Below are 20,845 nucleotides of genomic sequence, written 5' to 3'. Positions count from 1 at the left end.
CCGTGGAGGAGAAAATAGCAACCCACTCCAGTATTCTTGTCTGGAAAATCCCATGGAGAGAGGAGGTCAGGCTACAGTCCATGGGGTCACAGAAAGAGTCAGACATGACTTAGTGACTAAAACAACTACAACAAATATATTACCTACTCAAAATTAAAATGTAATATTTTTTAAAGGTGGTTAAAATGAATTCTGAGCTTCAATCTTTAACACTTAACCATCAAGCAAACAGTCAATCCATGTTTTTTCTATGGGGAATCTGGGCAGAAATCTAAATAATGCAGCTTCTATTGAATGTGAATTCTCAGAATAGATTTACATATCTTCAAGTTTTAACCTAAGAGCAAATAAGCATACAGAATGCCCTCTACCTAGAGCTGGAAAAGCACGCTGTGACCTCAATCTTCCGCTCCATATACTGTGCTCCCTGAGGACACAGATGTACCACATGACAGCTGATGACCCAGTTTGAGCATCCTTCCCTCCCTCCTCACCCCTGGACGAATGGAAGATCAGAGACCATGCGAAAATCTCCAATGATGCTCAAAGCCCCAGTGCTCATAAACAGAGTACTTTGTAATGCCAAAAATCAACAGTTTCCCTTAAATCCTACCGGATTCATTATTATAGCAAGTTAGCTTAATATGAACCAAACTTTGCCCTTGTGTTCCCTTTATTAACATGTTACCATTTTGAGAATACAACTATTTAAAACTAAAAAAATCTCATTTATTATCTCCATTAAGAGGCTATCTAATTGCAAAGAATCAACTTACTCAGAAATCTTAAAACTAAATGTTAACTTTCACATAGATTCAGATGCATGTTGACAAGATAATTACCACTGTGTGTCTGATCAGACCTTCCTGGACTTCACTCCAATGAAACTGAAACCCCCATCAGGAAAACCAAAGTCCTGAGTCCAGGACATTTGCTCACTTGAAAAATAGCTGGATAACACTGTTTACTCTCCTTGTTCTTTCTACTCAGAAATCTCAATTTAATAAAATTTCAAACCAGCCTAAAGAACTTATTTATCATCCTCTTAAAGAAAACAGTTGAAGGAAGAACAGGCCCATATTTCAGGCTCAGTCACTTAGGCACACAGACCCCCGCCCCCCGCCTCCCCTCAAGGCAAAACACTTATTTCTGAAAGACTTAACCATTCAGACAGGGACTAACCTAGCTGCTGAGGATACAACCATTCTAAGGCAAGAACAAGCCACTGACAGAATCTGCTGGCTTTCTGAATATTAAAATCAAGCAAGAGACAAGACCTATGAGGAGAGGTTGCCTTGACTCGAATGAAAAACTATACGTAGCCTTCAGTAACTAACATTTGTTTCATATACCTATTGATTTCTTATTCATTTACTCATCAAATGTTTATCAAAATCTACCGTGTGGCTTTGCTGTGGGCAGGTGGACCTGCCTGGTGTCTTGGGGGTGGTGGAAGCAGGTATAAGAGGGCGGTGCCCTACAAAGATACACGAAGACATCTTGTGTGTGATAGTCAGCTCTTCCTGTTTAACTCACACACACAGCTATCTGCAAAGGTGATGGTCACTGGCGGGCATGTGCCTTCCGCTACATTACTGCCTTGACAACGAAGGCTTGTGGGTTAATAAAACACAAGCAGTGAGCTAACAAGCTTGGCCAGTCGTCTTTCTACTTTAATCTGAACCTCCTCGTCTGAAACACTTCCTGGGACACCTGTCTCTCCACAGGCTTTTTCTGTCAGTGTTTGCTCAGCAGTTGAGGATGGCAGTTTATGCTGAGGGAGAAATTCCATGACAACGAGGTCTTAAATGTGGACTACCTGGAAATATGTGCTCTGATAAGAGGGAGCATCCAGTTCTGAAACAATGATCCACATGACCCCTGTGCCTTCAGCAAATGTCTGCTGGATGTGCCTCTAGCAAGTTGGTCCCGGACTTTTACGCCACAGAGACAGAAACAGGCCACTGCCGATGGCCATATGCTAATTAGGAAAGAGAATTACGTACACACAGTGCAGTGAGAGGATGGGGGGAACACCTGGATCTGCGACCATAAAGAAAGGGTGCTGGAGACACAGTGTGGATGGCCGTTTGCACGTCTGGCAGACAGATGTGGAGAGCAGAAAACACCAAGGCGGAGAAGTATGGGAGCCCTGGAGGTCCTGACGTTCAGTGCTGACAGCAAAGCACTCCTGAGGTTAAAGTAAGAGGATGTGGCTGGAAGCAGAAACAGGGGCTAGACAGGAGTGCCATACAAGGTTTATCCTGGTAGGAGACCCAGAGCAGTGCTGAGCAAGGGCCTGGAGACGCAGGGCAAGGGGGAGACCTGAGGGGGTGAGCAAAGGGAGGCCCAGGGTCGGGGAGGGACTCGTGGCCAGGGCAGTGAGAACCGGCAGGAAATGACGAATGTGTTTACGAGGCAGAGCACCTGGATCAAGAGGACTCCCGGGTAAGTCATAGTTTGCAGCTCAGAGGTAACACACAGAGGAGCAGATTAGCACGTGAGAATCAGAGAGAGGGCCGAGGGACCCGGTGGGCAGGCATCCTACACTCTAATACCCTGCTCCTCATTCTCCAAAAAGATGCTATTCTAGCCTCACCAGCCCCATAAGGCTTTCCAAACAGACTTGTCAGCTGGGGTGTTTTCCCCAGGAGCAAATCGGTTCTTTACTTCCCCTTGTCCCAGATGCTGCCCCTAATACAAGCCAGGGCTTCCCTGGTGGCTCAGATGGTAAAGAATCTGCCTGCAATGTGGGAGACCTGCGTTCAATCCCTGGGTTGGGAAGATCTCCTGGAAGAGGGCACAGCAACCCCACTCCAATATTCTTGCCTGGAGAATCCCCATGGACAGAGGAGCCTGGCGGGCCACAGTCCATGGGGTCACAAAGAGCCGGACACGACTAAACACAGCACACACAGTGCAAGCCTACTAACACACACTTTCCCGGTCTGATGAACTGCAGATCCACAGAAATCTAGACGGTCTTACCAAGATTTTATAAGAAATCATTACTCAGTGTTGTACGAAAGGAGGAAGTTAGCATCCACCTTGACAAGAGTGGAAGAAGCCCTCAAGCCTAACAACATGCCTATTATAGTTAAGGTGCTGACACTTGCTTCGTGGCATCTAACCATTATTTAAGTAAACAAACTAAGAAACAAATCAGTGTTATTAGCTTAAATTTGTATAAACCTTTTCAATATTCCTTTCACTATGATTTGCTCTAGAAGTGTTCTTAGTAATCATAATGTAGAAGCCACACGTAACTTTTTTCTACTTCTAGGTAGGTATGGCATTTGCTTACTGTGGAACATTTCAAGCTCAACAAAGCACGGTGTTTAGACTTTTAAAATTACCCAAGCTAATTCTTTTGGAGGCAGATCGGGAGGAGTGCCTTAAGACACCTATTAAAATTTTATAGTACTAGACTGTTGGACCTGCTGCAGTGCCATGTATCACATGTAAAATGGTTTCACTTTTTAATTTCAAAAGTAGATTACAGGATAGAAGGCATATTCCTATTAAATACTCTTATTTCAGGATAATTATTGCTTAGACAACTTTTCCTGAAAAACCAACCAAACTTGATCTTAAACATTTTCCATGTGGCTGGCAGGGAAAGCAAAGCACATTTCTCATGTTCTTAAAATGGACTACCAACTGTAAATAAAAGTTAACAGAAATTCATTACATTTGAAAAAAAAATTTTTTTTTCAGAAATACTTTTAAGAAAGTATCAGTTCCATCAATTTGTTGACTAATTTTCCATCAGTTTGTTTCTAAATAATAGAAGTGCACCTTACTATGTTAAGTTTCTGGATTTGTTTCAGGACTAGAAGAGCATACTGCAAATACCTACAAGTAGTAAAATTTCATGCCTGTAACATTAAAAATTCCAAAGATCCCAAATGAAAATATTTTTAATCATCTAACAAGCAAAAATTTCATCTGAAACATGAATTTCATAGTAGGGGAAGAAAATCTGAATTTTTATCTCAACTTAAAATAAGGAACAAGCGTCTCTTGTTATACTTGTTTACAATGTATATGAACAAACTGGATAGGTCTTTCCCTGGTAGCTCCGTTGGTAAAGAAGCCACCTACAATGCAGGAGACCCTGGTTTGATTCCTGGGTCGGGCAGAGCCACTGGAGAAGAGATAGGCTACCCACTCCAGTATTCTTGGGCTTCCCTGGTGGCTCAGCTGGTAAAAAATCTACCTGCAATGTGGGAGACCTGGGTTCGATCCCCTGGAGAAAGGAAAGGCTACCCACTCCAGTATCCTGGCCTGGAGAATTCCATGGGCTTGCAGAGAAGTCGGACACTACTGAGCAACCTTCACTTTCACTATCCTCAGAGCACAAGGAAGAAGATATAGATGTGACTGAGGTGTCACTTCACAGGATAGCAGCTCCAGGACTGGCTTTCTCTCTGTTACTAAGGCAAATGACGGGAAATATTAAATGCGAGCCGTCATATGAACTTTCATTTTGTTTTTGTCTGAAGGATCATTTTGTCTGAAGAATCATAATAGGAACCTGAGAAGATGCCTGGCATCACAAAGCCGAGCTGTGCTGTTGATTTCAGCGATGACGGCATGCGCCAAGACGTCCCTTTAAATTTACCACATGGATGAACACGGCACCAAGAATAACACTCTGTCACCACAAGGAACCATTTCCAAAACAAGAACAAACAAAACTCTACATGGCCCTTCTGCTGTATCCACTGCAAGCACATGTACCTTGTCAGATTTTTAAAACTGTCTTTTCTGGACTTTTCCACCTTGAGCTAGCCAGCTTAGGTGATGTCACCACTGTGTCAGCGAGGCCAGGCCCCGTGGGTCAGTGCTCCACGGCCACAGACGGTGTCCCTAACATCTCGGCCATGTGCAATCACGTGTTCTTCATCAAGCAGGGCCCCCAGCAGAGCAGCAGGGCTGACAAGGCACATGCAGACAAAAGATCTGAGTGGGGAAAATAAATCCCCAAAGTGGGTCAAAAATCTCCTTATTGTGAATTAAAGACGATAGACTACCTTTAATAGACAGTAGAAACAAAAGTTAGAATAGCCAATTAAAACATTCAACATTAGGAATTTCTCTAATACAAATGGGCTTCCCTGGCAGCTCAGACAGTAAACAACCCGCCTACCATGCGGGAGATCTGGGTTCGATCCCTGGGTTGGGAAGATCCTCTGGAGGAGGGCATGGCAACCCTCTCCAGTATTCTTGCCTGGAGAATCCCTAAGGATAGAGGAATCTGGCGGGATACAGTCCATGCGGTTGCAAAGAGTCCATCACGACTGAGCGACTAAGCACAGCACAGATACTATAAATAATAAATAAAAAGAGAATGTTGTTCTCAAAATATTAACCAGTTATGGAAAAATAATTTGAGTATGAGATGTCTAAAATTCAAGTAACAAGGAACAATAGGAAAAAGCCCAGTCTCTCATACAAAAAGCTTTATTGGTATTAAAGTTACCCAGAGCTACATAATTGATGCCTTTTATAAAGGACTCTCATGTGCTAGGGCTTCCCTGGTGGCTCGGATGGTAAAATTTCGCCCACAGTGCAGGAGCCCTAAGTTTGATTCCTGGGTCCAGCAGATTCCCCTGGAGAAGGGAATGGCTACCCACTCCAGTACTCTTGCCTGGAGAATCCCATGGACGGAGGAGCCTGGCGGGCTACAGTCCATGGGATCTCAAAAGAGTCGGGCATGACTGAACTAACTCTTTCTTTCTCAGGTACTGAAATAACCCAAAGTATTACCTAAGTCAAATAAGAAAAATAATGTCCAATTTTGGATACATTTAAAAACACACCTGTTGTCTTTTTACCTAAGAAAACAGTAATGTGCATACTATTAATAAAACACTATTACTAGCTGTGAAACATGCTTTAGAGCTAATAAAAAGTACCATAATCTGTATTATTTCATGTATAGGGTGATTCTCTAATATCTAAAATTCAACCTAAATATTTCAATGTTTCTAATTAAATAAGCATTTACTATATATGTTTCCCGTGCCACATTCTTCCATTTTTTCCAGATGAAAAACACTGTTTTCCTTCCCATTCTGAATCCAACTTCAAACTATACTGTATGGTTTATTTTCTATGTTTATATGAAAACAGATGCCACATTAAAGCACAATTTGGCATGGTAAAACTTTACCTTTTTCTTTCAACATCTAACTTTTAAAGGCTTATCAAAATATTACCTATTATGAGTAAAAATTCATTTAACATATCACTGCTCTCTTAAATAGACTGCAATAACTATGAAAGGGCACATTTTAATGTCATAGCAAAGCTGAAGCTATAAGACTGCCATACCAAAGAGTTCAGTATCAATCTATGCCAAGACATTTTTAACATAATGCCACTCACAAAACCAGTTCTTAGTAAATGCTTATCGATGTGGCATGAGGCCAGTGTAACTTTCAAAGCTGCCTTCCAGGAAACTGCAAAGAAAATTGTGGATTCACAGAAGCGATAACAAAGCGGGTGGTGGAAGGCCATATCTCTCTTCTATTGTTCTTGAATTTGATCCTTTTGATGTCTTTTTGCATTATACAAATGACTGAATATTTTAATTTCTTACAAAAAATTCTAACTATATATAGTTATTTTATGGAAGCTTTCTAAAATGCTTTCACTGGCTTCTATATTTTGTGATGTGTGAGAGAAACAGAGAAATTAAAATTTAGCATCACCTTAATGCATGACCATGAGTTCCACCATGTATGTTCCTAATAAAATATATCTTTTACTGACACATTTAAAATACATAAAACCACATTTAATGTTGAGAACATTCTTTCTCAGTGTACTATAACTGAAAATTATTTCATTTAAGAGAGCAAAATCAAATATTAACCTCTATGTCCAAACCATAAAATAACTTGAAAGTATCCAATTAACATAGCTACAAACTAGGTGATCATTACCAAAAAAAATTCATATCCTAAAAGAGAAGAAACGATGAGGTGTGTTGCAAGATTCAACTTGTTAAATGATATACTGCCCTTATTTATAAGCTATCAGTATTAGCTTTTGAGAAATTAGTTTTGCCTTCTCTGTGGCAGTTGCTGTAATAGGGCTCTAATCTCTCTTTACCTGCATGCACTACAGAGATTGGAGAAGTGAAACACTCAATTTCCCAGCTTCCTTTGCAGGTAGAAACAGCCATGTGACTGAGATTTAGCCAATGAGATGTAAGCATGAGTGATAGGGCACTGCCCCTTCCCAGGGTCTTGTTTTTGCTGCCTGCAGCAGCCATTGTGAGATCATGAGGCAACATTCATGAGAAAAAGGCTAAGAAAAGAGCATAGGTGTTAATCCTGACATTGCTGAGCCTCTGAACAAGGTAAGAGCTGCTTCTTGCTACGTGAGACAAATAAACTCCTTTTAAGCCACGCTGTCTTAACAAACTGCACCTAAAAGCATTTCTGGGGCTTCCCTGGTGGTTCAGTGGTAAATATGTTTCCAGTGCAGGAAACACAGGTTCGATCCCTGATCCACGAAGATCCCACATCCTGCGGAGCAACTAAGCCCTGTGCGCTATAACTCTTGAGTTCATCTTCAGAGTCCACATGCCGCAAGTACTGAAGCCAGGGTGCCCAAGAGCGTGTGCTCTGCAACAATAGAAGCCTCAGCAATGAGAAGCCCTTGCAGCAACAGAGACCACACACAGCAAAAAATACATAAATAAAACTATTTTAAAAGCATTTCTGTTGGATGGTCTGAAAAGTGAACACCAAACATAAGAACACTACAATGACTTTCGTTCTAATTAAACACTTAATCCTGTTCCGCCTCACTCTTACCAAATACCTAGGCAAAATGGTTCTCTTTAGTGTGGCTTCAAGTAAATGAAAATATCTTGTGTTATTAATAATACTCCTCTTACCTTTCCTCAGAGTATGTGTAAATACATACCTCCCCTCTTTGCTTAGAGTAATTGCTTTTTACTCTTACTAGCTCAGCAGAAAGAATTCTCTTAGTACAGTGAATTGCCTTCACTTGGGTCAGTGAGAATATCAACTCTGAGGTTCAAACTGGCACTTTTCATAATAATGAGTACAAGTATCTCATCCCCAGCTGCACAGAAAACCCAGATTCCAACAGAACTGGAGGCAAGAAATATTTCTACAGAGATGATTCCTTTCCCTCTGCTGACTCATTAAGATGGAAATGAATACGTTGAGGCAAAATTCTGAGCTACGCTGAACCGGGTGCTTTGGTGAAGTCAGTGAAACCACTTTGGGCCCTCTTAGCAGGTGTGGGCCCTCCTGGGATGCTACCGTCTTCGCCTACTCTGGACGTCCTGCAACATCACCCCAAACTGACACATTCAAATTCATTCCTTGCGTCTGTTTAACAGAGGAAATTGTATCCTGGACTGGACAGCACACTTTGCCAATCAATTTATTAATATTACAGCACACAGCGCCCTGAGCAAAGGTTGGTAAAAGGGCCCATTCCATCTGGACTCCTATAACCACCACCTTACTGCTGGCAGCTCCCCCTCCACAGTCCATGCTCCAATGTGTTAAAATTCTTTCATTTTCTTGAAGGAGCTCACCTTCAAGGCTTTCCTCACCTCCAGGCTTTCACATGCTATTTTCTCTCCCTGGAACACCCTCTGTTTCTTGGCTAATTCCTCCTATCCTGGGGTCCCAGCTGACATGGCTCTTCCCGTGGAAGACCTGGGGAGTCAGCCTCACCTGCCGGGAGCTGCCTGGACACCTAGTCCATGTCATACCATGACTGTCTGATGGTCTTTGCCTGACTCCGTGGTAAACTGTGGGCTGTGGGAAGGCAGGGGGCTACGTGTGAGTTAGTCCTGGCTACAATATCAGCATCTGGCATTGTACCTGCCACACAGGACATGTCTAACAAATACTTATTTATGAAATGAATGACTTGACCCTGCAATGTGAAAAGATAATCTGGAAGCAGGGAAAAGGCTGGTTGGTGGCAAAGACCAAAATTATAAAATCCTTCAAAAAGCTCCAAAGTATTAGACTGGGTGATGACAAAACTGTTGATATTTGACCTCTGAGAAGAGCAATTTCAAATGCTTCAGCCTAATAATAAAGCCTGAACTAGAGCAGGCAGAAGGCTTCCCAGGTGGTACAATGGTAAAGAACCCACCTGCCAATGGAGGAGCCATCGGAGACTCGGGGAAGATCCCTGGAGGAGGGCATGGCAATCCACTCCAATATTACTGGGCTTCCTTGGTAGTTTGGTAGCTTGGTAAAGAATCTGCCTGCCATGTAGGAGATCCTGGTTTGATTCATGGGTCAGGAAGCTTCCCTGGAGGAAGGCATGGCTACCCACTCCAGTATGCTTGCCTGGAGAATCCCATGGACAGAGGAGCCTGACGGGCTAGAGTCCTTGGGGTCGCAAAGAGTCAGACACAACTGGAGTGACTGAGCATGCCCGCAGAATAGTGAGAGGGTAAAAACAACAGGGATTTTACAAGACAGAGTCATAGATTCTTGCAACCCATGAATTGTGGTTAAATGAGAAAGAACAATGGGGGCTTTGAGGATATACTAAGGGCCAAACAACGATGGTGTGAAGAGAAAGAAATCAGTATTTGCTGAGTTTGGGAAATAAGCAGAGAACTCGTTTAGATAAGAATAATTTTCAGCTGTCAGTAACACATCAAGGACTTTTAAATCTGGAGCCAGAAAATTCAGAGAATTTGAGGTTGAAGGGACCTTGGAAATCATCTCGTCTGATTCCTTTATTCTGTATCCCTGTTTGGTTAAGTGATCAAGGTCACTGACTTGGTTACCAGCAGAACCGAGGCTACAACCCTGGGCTCTTGGAATCCAGGCCAATACCACGGTCAGTGCAGCAACCAATAGCAACACCACCTCTTTTTCTACTGTTTTCAACCCAGGTGGATAAGAAGAAATGTGACTACTTCAGTCTATTTTTTATTGGAAGGTTTCTCAGACCCTCTAGTTGTGCAAAATGGATAAGCTCATAAAAGATTCTTTCTGGGGTAAGTAGAATTATATTCTTTACTTAATTATAAAATGCTTCCTACATGCAAAACTCTTCTTTCCATCATGGCTATTCACTAGATCTAACAGAATTACAGCAAGATTCACAGCTGGAAAAAAATCTAAAAAAAACCAAAAAACAAAACCAAGAGGTCCCAGGTTTTAGTCCCATCTCTGCCACTGGCTGTGTGTCCTTGGGCAAGTTAATTCTCTGGGCCTCCAACCTCCTGGTGTAAAACCAGAAGAACTAGATCACCTTTAAGTACACTGAAACTATGATGGCCATCAAATGAATGGTTAAAAATATTTTTATGTAAATCCAAAACATAAAATGTGCCCCAAGTGTCACTATTAGTCAAACTCTGGGAATAAAAGTTTTAAGCTGCCTTTGTAAAGCTATCTGCTTCATAAAAACAGTAGAAACAACCTAAAATGTTTGCTAATGGAAGATTGGTTTAAATCATGGCTCAGTCAGCAACGGGATGTTATATGACTGCTAAAACGCACGCGGTAGATAAATGCCTTAACATTCAAATCTAAGATACATCCATGCTTAAAAGTAAGCTATAAAAGAGTATATATTATGCTTCCATTTCTGTAAAACAAAAAGGGGTAAAAAAGCTTACATGGGCTTACACATGACTCGAAAAATTACTGGAAGGATAAACAAGCCCCCACGAGCGTGGCTGCATCTGTGGAGAGGGCACAGGGCCTGGGTAAGAAAGAGGCTCACCTGGAACTGTACAACCTTCTGCACTGTCTGATTTTCTTTTTAACTTGGAATGTGGATTGATTTTTTTTTTTTTAAGTTAAAATTAAAAGCCACTTGGGAGCTATTTTAGATTACAGATTGTTACAAATACAGGGTACCCTTTTATCTTTATTTTTCACCTTTTTATTCTTTAAAGTTGAGAAAAATGACTGGTGTATAGGCTAGGAGAGACACAGCCACTGTTTCCCTAGGAACTTGTTCCATTTACCTTCAGCTGTCAGCTCAGACCGAGAGGGAAAGGCTGGCAGATTCCGGCTGGCAGATTCCAGTGACAGGTCAAGGGGAGTTATGAAACACGAGGAAGAGGTGCTGGAGAAAAACGGGAATTATCCCACAGGGCAGGGAGATGCCCCTGGGGAAACTAAAAGCAGTCAGCTGAGAAAAATCACTGGGGACAGAGATGGAAAACAAGACCCAGAAGAGCCGGCATTCATGGGGAACAAAACAACATCTACTCAATATTTACATACTCAGAGGATCCTAGCACGGTTACCACTAACCAGCCCAGATTCAAAAGATCAGCACTCCCCGTGTTTATAGCATGAAATCAACTTAATTGACCATAGTTGCAATTATATCCAAACAACAGGCAGCGACAGGAGGCAAATGAATCCTCTCAAAGTGGGCAGGCAGGTGACATGTGCCTAAAATATACTCTGCATTCATTTCCATCTCTAGGCACAGAAAATAAAAAGCAGATACAAGCAGGAAGATTAGAGGCAGTCTCTTGTGATTTGCAAACATTTTCGCCATGAAGCTTGGAAAACTTAATTTGCCGTTCATTTCCTACCTGTCCACAACCATTATGATGCTTTATTTCAGCATGTTGAGAACACAGCCATCGTTTAGTATACCAAACCAGCCTGTCACAACCTCAGTGAGGAACTACAGAACGAAAAACTACAGAACCCTCTCTTTTCATCTCCTTCTTTAAAGGAAAGAGAGCTAGTTGTCTTGATTTACCTGTCTCCCATTTCCGAAATCATGTGAAGGAAAATGTAACTGAACAGGTGCTGATTTTTTTTTCCAGATCTGGCTGGTGTCAGAGCAAAGAGCTAGGAGCATCCAGGCAACAGTTCGGCTTTCAACGAACAAGCCAAGCAGACAGTAGCTTGCAGACAAGGAAAAGTGCTAGGCACATGTGTTGAAGCACAAGAGAAAGCGGCTTATTTTGACAAATTATGCCTGGTTCTCCCATTAGAGCTTTCTTTCCTCAATAATCTGTCCCCTTAGGAGATTTCTGATAAGCACCTGCAAGGTAACCGAGAAGCCCCCCCACCCAGTGTAACAGGACGGAGAGAGGTGTGCCAGACAAACCTGTGTGGAAAATAACAGTGCTTTTCCGAAACCCTGAAGGAAGTCGCAGATTCCGCAGCAACCCTTTGGCAGTCAGCCGGACGTGAATGGTGGACAAGGAGAACTTGGGCGACAACAACATGTCTTCAGAGCAGGTGGAAAGAAAATGTCACAGAAGAACCAGCTCCCACACGGGCTCTCACATACTGTCTTTTCCAACCCTGCACTCTTCTCCCAGGCCAAGAAGCACAGCGAGAGAAAACATGCCTACATGCCAGACGCTGCTTACCGCGCCCACACAAAAGAAAAGCCCCAGAGCTATCCAAGTGCTTCTGGCTTCCGCTTCCACCGCCAGATGTTGCAGAAACAATGCTCTTCCTCTGAAGCAACTCCTCCTAGCAGCCCCAGCAGTCAGCAGCCTCTGAGTGACATCACACTGAACATGCTATGGGGTTGTTATGGTTTGCATCAGAGATGGTGAAGGGGAGGAGAAAGTGGGTGGTCTTAGGCGCTTTACATAACAACCAATAATGTCACCGGTTCGGTGATGGCTTGGAGGATCCTTAAGGGGAAACAACTACTTCGAGGCGTGCCTAATACTTATTTAGTAATTATAAAGAATTAAGACTTCATTACAGTAGTCTGTATTCTGGTTTTTTAAATTGTAACTATATCTATAATTTAAACTGTAATTATATATACACACACACACACACTAGTAGTAACACAGGGCATTTTTTCAGATATTTTACATAAACCTATATAGAAACCTAATACCTGAGACAAATGTGTTCCCAGTTACAGTTTTAAGTAAGATGCCTACTATAACATCTGGAGCTAAGGTAGCACTGTAGGTCCATTATATTTCTAAAAAAATTCTTTTTACTGTATTAATGAGAGATTGAGGAAAGGTTAAAGTTCAACTTTACCACTCATATTCTGGAGACCTCACTAATAACCAACAATTAAAGTTTAATGCAATACCTCTATCAGATATAATTTAATAGTTCCAGAGGAATAAAAAATTTGTCTGACAAGCAGTATTCTAAAGACTCCACTTACTGCTTGACTCATTGCACTTACAGAATATCAGGCGACCTTTCAAGAATAGTAGTGTTTTGAGATTAGGAACACCAGGAAGGTGAGATTATTGTGTATCAGTAAGAATTGAGATCTAGCAAATGTTTACTTGAGTAGAGTCCTTTGTAAAAAGTACATTAAAATATGATAGCAAAAACTAAAAGATGTTGCAGGAGAAAGGCGTGGACATAGAAGAGAATTGCACCCGCAAAATGCTCACTTAGGTGAAGCTAATATTATTAAACCAGGAAGAGCCCAAACTCTTGATAGATTTTAATTTTAAAAAGTATAAGAAAACAATATGTAAAAAAAAATGATCTATGCATGTTTCCTAGATTTCCAAGGCTTGATAACAGAAATAAATGTGGCTGTTGACCATAAATAACTAATAGATGCTATGAGAATGTGCAGGACAGTTACTCTTTCAGAAATTCTCTAGAGTGTTCAGGGTGTGACGAGTGGAGGAGACAGGCAGGAAAGGAAATTCTGAGTAATTCCTTCTCCCTTTGCACTCACCCCACCCGCCCCCTCAACCCCCACCCAGCCTCTGTGGGCAAGCTACAACCTATTCATACACAGACAAGGGGTCTTGTTAACCAAGGAATTAAAGTCTAGAAAAGCTACATTTAGGTATTGCTTCTTCACTTTATCACAGTTTTTATTAAAAAGCAAATTAATTTGCCACAACCAACTGTCCTTCCTGCTCCCCACCAAGAAAAAAACACTTGTAAAAACTAAGATTAAAAACCAGCATTAAAATTATAAATAGAAGACTAAACACTGATATTACTAAAAATAGACATGACACCACCCTCTTTACATGCTTTTTGTTTTGTTTAGTTTTTTGTTAGTTAAGTAATAGTAAACTCTATCCTGGTTGAAAGGGAAATCCTTTAGCCCGGACTACTCCAAAAGAAGAAAATAGCAACATGCCATCAATTCGTTATATTTATTACAATGTCTACTTGAACTACCCTAAGCTACACCACATATATGAAAAGTTATGTTGCTAATGATCTTTCTAAACAGCAGAGCATGGCTCTCTGCTTCTCCCTGTGAGTGATGCCCTGTGGCCCTGGGAGGCTTGCGGTGTTTCCCATCCTCTGGGGAGCTCCTTCCTTCAAAGGCAAAAAGCCCAAAGCCAAAAAACAGCACAGCTAGGAACTATAAGAATAAAGAGAAGCAGTGCGTCAAAAGGAAAAGTCAAAAGTCAGAAGGAGTAGTTCCTATTTCTACAGCAACGTGTACACACACACACACACACACACACACACACAGGGAAAAAGGGAAAGACTAAGAACAGCTCAAGCAGGGTTTCTATTCTTTCCCAAACACAAGTCTGCCGCCTGGTGGCGGTTCAGCACAAGTGCACAAAGCAAAAAGGCAGCCTTGACAATTGATAAACAGCCAACTCATACAATATGCTATGTGCCAGGCACACTCCTAAACGCTTTTTATGCATGCACTCTTTTAAATAATCAATCAGCAATAATTGCAGGGTTACAACAATTTTTATTTTATATATATAGATAGATAGATACACACACACTTCTGGGGGGTTGGGGAAGCCGATTTTAAAACTAGTTCAGAAAGATCAAATAATTTACTTCTTTGATCAGTTACGTGTGTACACACACTGTCATTTCTGAATTTATACCAAATATAGAAATATAAGAAAGATAAAGTGTTCATCTTTAATTATACAAAGTCTTAATTTAAGAGGACGTAAGGAAAAATTTAAGGAACTTTTAGTACTTAAATGAGAAAAATGTAATTAGTTATAAAAATTAAGAGTAAGATCACAGAGTCATTAAAACGAAGTTTTTTTTTAAAAAAAGTTTAAGTGGTAGAATAGCTTTATAAAAAGCCCATGATATGAACTGAGTTTCTATTAATGACACAAATAAAGAAAAATAATGAATAAATAATCGTATAGAGTAACCCACTCCAGTACTCTTGCCTGGAAAATCCCATGGATGGAGGAGCCTGGTAGGCTGCAGTCCATGGGGTCGCTAAGAGTCGGACACAACTGAGCGACTTCACTTTCACTTTTCACTTTCATGCATTGGAGAAGGAAATGGCAACCCACTCCAGTGTTCTTGCCTGGAGAATCCCAGGGGCAGGAGAGCCTGGTGGGCTGACGTCTATGGGGTCATACAGAGTCGGACACGACTGAAGTGACTTAGCAGCAGCAAGGCTTTAAAAACTAAAGAAGGTATGTTATGGATGATAAAAGTGTTGGGCAGTCAATGTGTTACACTGTCACAGTAGATTCAAACATCAAGAATCACAGATCTCACTGCAGTCTGTATAGAAGTGTGTGTGTTTCATTAGTGACTTGACATTAGAAAACAATGATGCTACGGTTCCAGCATAGGCTGTGCAGGGTTGCTCAGATGCTACGAAATACATCCAACTAGGACAGATTTATTTGTTATTGTTAATTATCATTAAGAATCTGGAGATTAATGCTTAACCAGGGATTCAAGCATCTCTAATTCAACCAATCTTCCCAAGAACTCCAGCACGAGTATCAGTCTTAACATTTATTATATTTCCTTCCTTTCCCTAACATAGCCCTAATTGCCAGATTTTATTTTTATATATGGCACTTTTTAAGTTCAATCCTCCATTCCTTCCATAATATCTTCTTGCTTAGTAGTAAGAAGGTCTGTAAGACACACTGTAACTATCAGAAAATTCACATGAAACGATTAGGAAGGGCTTCCCTGATGGCTCAGTGGTAAGAAATCTGCCTCTCAGTGCTGGTGGCACGGGTTCGACCTCTGATCAGGAAGATCCCACAACTAAGCTCGCGCGCCACAACTACTGAGCATGCGCTCTACAGCCCAGGCATCGCAACTCCTGAGCCCACGTGTCAGAGCTCCTGAGGCCCGCACGCCCCAGAGCCGCTGCTCCGCAACAAGAGGAGCCACCACAATGAGAAGTCCGTGCACCGCAACCAGGGAGTAGCTCCCCAATCGCTGCAGCTGGAGAAAAGCTCGCTCAGTAACAGCCCAGTACAGCCAAAAGTGAATAGATAAATAAAATTCAATCTCCACCCAACCCATAAGATTATAAATTCTCCAAGATTAGCGGCATTACCTTTTAGTGCTGGTCGCCCCAAATAAAAGCAACAATGTTTTATCCACATACAATGTGTGTTTTTAAAAACGAAGGGGAAAAGTGTGTTCAATGTAGAATTTTTTAAAAACTCAAATTATCTGTGCATCATAGTGCTCTGTAGCCAGTTATTTTTAAACTTAAAATTTTCACTTAAAACTTAAAATTATCATGTGAAAATGATAATGGCATTATCACTCCATGGCATTAAATAATCCTCTATGTTACTATTTTAATGGCTTTTAAAATGTTATAGAAATGCCAGCGAAGATAAACAACACCCACTGTTTAAATCATTCAGACTATTTCCAATTTTTCCCCCTTTTAAACAGTTCTGAAAAGCAATAAATAAGTCAATCATTTTCCTAGAATCAGTTCTGATAAACGGAATGCTGAGGTAGAAGGCTTTTGTCTCATGTCGCCAAAATGCCTCCTTCCAGGAAGGGCTGCAGTAACTTACGCCACCTCCCCCCACCCCCACAGTGATATGAATGAGACAATTAGTCCCCACTCATTTCACCAGCACTCTCAGAAATATAATATTTGTCACTGCTATATTTTAAATGGATAACCAACAAGGACCTATTGTATATAGCACAGGGAACTCTGCTCAGTGTTAAGTGGCGGCCTGGATGTAGGGTTCAGGCAGTTTCGGGGAGAATGGACACATTGCATGTGCGGCTGAGTCCCCCTGCTGTCCACCTGAAACTATCACAACACTGTTAATTGGCTCTACTCCAATATAAAATAAAAAGTAAAAAAAAAAAGTTTGTAAACTTTTTCAATATTTCTTAGCCCTTTGTATCTCTTTTGTGTCTAATTCTTTTACCCTTTTTTAGTGAAGTATAGTTTATTTGCAGTGTTGTTAGTTTCAAGTGTATAACATAGTGATTTCTCATTTTTATAAACTCCAGTTAAAACTATTATAAAATACTGGCTATATTCCCTGTGCTGTACATTACATCCTGGTGCCTTACTTTATACCTAATAGTTTGCACCTCTTAATCCCCTTCCCCAGTATTACCCCTCTTCCATACCCTCTCCCCACTGGTAGCCACTAGTTTGTTCTCTGTATCCGTGAGTCTTGTTTCTGTTTTGTTTTGTGATGTTCATTATTTTTTAGATACCATAGTAATAGTGAAGTTGTTGAGTTGTGTCTGACTCTTTGCAACCCCATGGATTGTAGCCCGCCAGGCTCCTCCATCCATGGTACTTTCCAGGCAAGCATACTGGAGTGGGTTGTCATTTCCTTCTCCAGGGGATCTTCCCAACCCAGGTATTGAACCTGGGTCTCCCACACTGCAGGCAGACTCTTTACCATCTGAGCCACCAGGGAAGATCAAAATACAGCACCTGGTATTCCCAGGCGGTCTCCCATCCAAGTACTAACCAGGCCTGGCACTACTTAGCTTCCGAGATCAGACGAGATGGGATGTATTCAGAATAGTATGGCCATAGATACCATAGTATGTCTTTTTTTGTCTGACTTACTTCACAGCATTCTCCTGGTCCACGCATGTGGTTGGAAGTTCTTCATTTTTTATGGTTAAGTAATATTCCACACCCACACCCATATCTTCTTTATCCATTCATCTGTTGATGGACACTTTGGCTGCTTCTATATCTTGGCAATTGTATATGGTGTTGCTATGAACATTGGGGCGCATGTGTCTTTCTGAATTGGAGTTGTCATTATCTTTGGCTAAATAGGGACTTGGGGCGCATGTATCTTTTTGAATTGGAGTTGTCATTATCTTTGGCTAAATAGGGACTTCCCTGGTGGCTCAGACGGTAAAGCGTCTGTCTACAATGTGGAAGACCCAGGTTTGATCCCTGGGTGGGGAAGATCCCCTGGAGAAGGAAATGGCAATCCACTCCAGTACCATTGCCTGGAAAATCCCAAGGACAGAGGAGTCTGTACAGTCCATGGGGTCACAAAGAGTTGGACACGACTGAGAGACTTCACTTCACTTCACTTTGGCTAAATACCTAGGAATGGGACTGCTAAATCATATAGTTCTATTTTTAAAACATACTTCATATTCATAGCACTGCACCAATTTACATTCCCACTGACAGCACACCAGGGTTCCCTTTTCTTTACATCCTCACCAACGTTTACTATTGGTGGTCTTTTTGAGGATGGCCACTCTGACAGGTGCACGGTGGTATCTCACTGAGGCTTTGATTTGCGTTTCCCTGATGATCTGTTTACTTTCCTACGTGCAGTTGTCTTTACCCTGATTTGAAATGGCCTGAACTGGAGTCAACAGGTTGCTGATGTTGTCCCAGTTTGTGGTGTGACCCCTACTACTGTTTACAATGGCTTTCGGTTGAGATAAATAGACATTCGTTTTAGGAGCACATTAAGATAGACATTAGTTTTAGGAGTTTTAGGAACGATTCAGTATAAGCATAATCCTGTTTTTTGCTCTTCATAAATATTGTGGGGTTATTTTTTTAAAAAAACAAACAGAAGATTTGTGACAATCCCATGTTGAGCAATGCTATCGACATCATTTTTCCCCACAGCATTTGCGCATTTTATGTGTCTGTGTCACTGTGTGATACTTTTTGCAAAATTTCACACTTTTTGTTTTGTATTTTTAAATTAAGATACATACCTTTTTTAGACATAATGCTATTATCACACAGTTAATAGACTATGGGTGCTTAGTCACTCAGTCCTGTTCGACTGTCTGCAACCCCATGGATTGTACCCCACCAGGTTCCTCTATCCATGGGATTCTCCAGGCAAGAATACTGCAGTGGGTTGCCATGCCCTTCTCCAGGGGATCTTCCCAACCCAGGGATCGAACCCAGGTCTCCCACACTGCAGGTGGATTCTTTATCAACTGAACCACCAGGAAACCCCACGAATACTGGAGTGGATAGCTATCCCTTCTCCAGGGGATCTTTCTGACCCAGGAATTGAACTGGGGTCTCCTGCATTGCAGGCGGATTCTTTACCAGCTGAGCTTTAATGTAAACATTTATGCAATGGAAAACCAAAAATTATCGAGAATTACTTTACTGGGGTGGTCTGAAACTGAACCTGTGGTACTGCTGATGTATGTCTGTTATTTGTCAATATTGTGAAACAATCACAAGTCCATTTACAGCTAACATCCATCTCCATGCCTAGAAAAATTTCTTTGACAAAAGCAAGGTTTAAACCTTTTGTTGTCATAATTAGAAATCCTTTCTTTCATAGTGACATTCCTGGAAAGGTCTTTTCTGTAAAGTCTGTACTTTTCATGCTCACATTCTGATGTTTGTTTAAAACTTCAGTCTGGAATATATTTGTATGTGGTGTGTGAATTAAGAATCTAGCTCCTGATAAACAGATGGTCCTTGTTCCAACAATCCACGCTTTCCCTGATTTGAATACCAAACTTCACACGTTCCTCAAACACCATCTGCCTTTTAAGTGGGAGAGGACAGTTATAAGCATAAAACCACAGAGGAGGACAGCCTCACCCCTACTCTCAGTGAAAGAAACACTGGCCACGCTGGTGGCACCTCATCCGAGGAGGTGTGCGATTCTCAACCATCTCTCTACACTTGCAAGAGGGGGTACAGAGAGCAACCTGATCCTCCTGAGCTGGATTTAGTGAGGGGGGAGGTGGAAGGAGCATGCATTTTCTACTTTCCCTGGGGCAGACTCCACGGCACCTGAAAGTGATGATCTTGTGTAAAATAATCAGAGAGCAGGATAAATACAACTCTGGTGCTCTGGCATCCCTAACAGCTTTAATGTGGGGTAGAACCACATAATAATAGTACCTGGTATGCATGGCATCATCCTTATAAACAGCAAACCAAGTTTTATTTAGAGTCAGTGTTGGTGAGAATCTTACAGCATCATCATCTTTAAATAAATGACAACAGCTAGACCCCAGGAGGGTGGTTCTTGACTTTCAGTGATTTTCCCTGCTTGCTTAAGGGATTTAAAATAATTCATTCTCCTGGAAAAGAGCTCTAATAGTAAGTCACTAGAATCATAAGAACAATGAAAAGGATTATCCTTGTCACTGTCTCCTAGCAGCTATCCTTTGAGAGCTTTTTATATAACAACTCTACATAAAATACATCTATACTGGGAAGTCCTCCCGAAATATGCTCGTGTCCCCAAGTGAGAAATCTGAGCCTTTGGAGAGGCTTAGCAATGAGCCCAAGATCAGGACACCAGGGGAATGAGGCAATCCCAAGGTGTCCACCAATAGTCAATGCCGGCCAAGTTCATTCTCTTTCTGCTCCTCTTCCTTTTCCCACGAGGTGATGGAACTGTCTTTGATGTAACTGATGAAAGGTTGAAACTAAAACAGTGACACAAAACTTTCAACTACTAAACTAGTCAAATTTAAAAAAAAAAATGGTGAAGCCGGTACTCTTTTGTGTTGTCAGTCATGCTTAAAAGGGATATGAAGCTTTTGGAAAACAATTTGCTGAGCGAAGTGGTGACAAATATGCATGCATTTTGATTTGTTTATACTACTTACAAGAATCCATCACAGGGGACTTCCCTGGTGGCCCAGTGGTTGAGAAT

At 41.5% G+C, this 20,845-nt stretch overlaps 1 protein-coding gene, 1 non-coding gene and 1 pseudogene across 8 annotated transcripts in view; 1 reads left to right on the top strand and 2 right to left on the bottom strand.

Annotated features, from left to right (window-relative positions):
• The window catches only part of MTUS1 (microtubule associated scaffold protein 1), a 187,103-nt gene that overhangs the window by 53,140 nt on the left and 113,118 nt on the right, over positions 1–20,845 (bottom strand). Inside the window, exon 1 of one of the 7 annotated variants that reach the window (XM_061404298.1) lies at positions 12,115–12,524. The exons of 5 other annotated variants lie outside the window; for them this stretch is intronic. In XM_061404298.1, coding sequence (XP_061260282.1) covers positions 12,115–12,235 — 121 coding nt within the window. In that variant the 5' untranslated portion in view covers positions 12,236–12,524. Of the gene's footprint in view, positions 1–7,122; positions 7,211–12,114; positions 12,525–20,845 lie in introns of those variants that run through there. One more of the 7 variants, XM_061404297.1, reaches the window with a different exon arrangement.
• On the top strand, positions 3,016–3,139 carry LOC133240182 (U6atac minor spliceosomal RNA). Its single transcript, XR_009734161.1, has one exon. It is a non-coding gene; the product is annotated as a U6atac minor spliceosomal RNA (small nuclear RNA).
• Positions 17,638–17,756, bottom strand: LOC133240155 (5S ribosomal RNA; annotated as a pseudogene).

Source organism: Bos javanicus, chromosome 27 (genome assembly GCF_032452875.1).
Source record: "Bos javanicus breed banteng chromosome 27, ARS-OSU_banteng_1.0, whole genome shotgun sequence".
Taxonomy (NCBI): Eukaryota; Metazoa; Chordata; class Mammalia; order Artiodactyla; family Bovidae; genus Bos; species Bos javanicus.
This window is presented reverse-complemented; position numbering and strand designations above follow the sequence as displayed.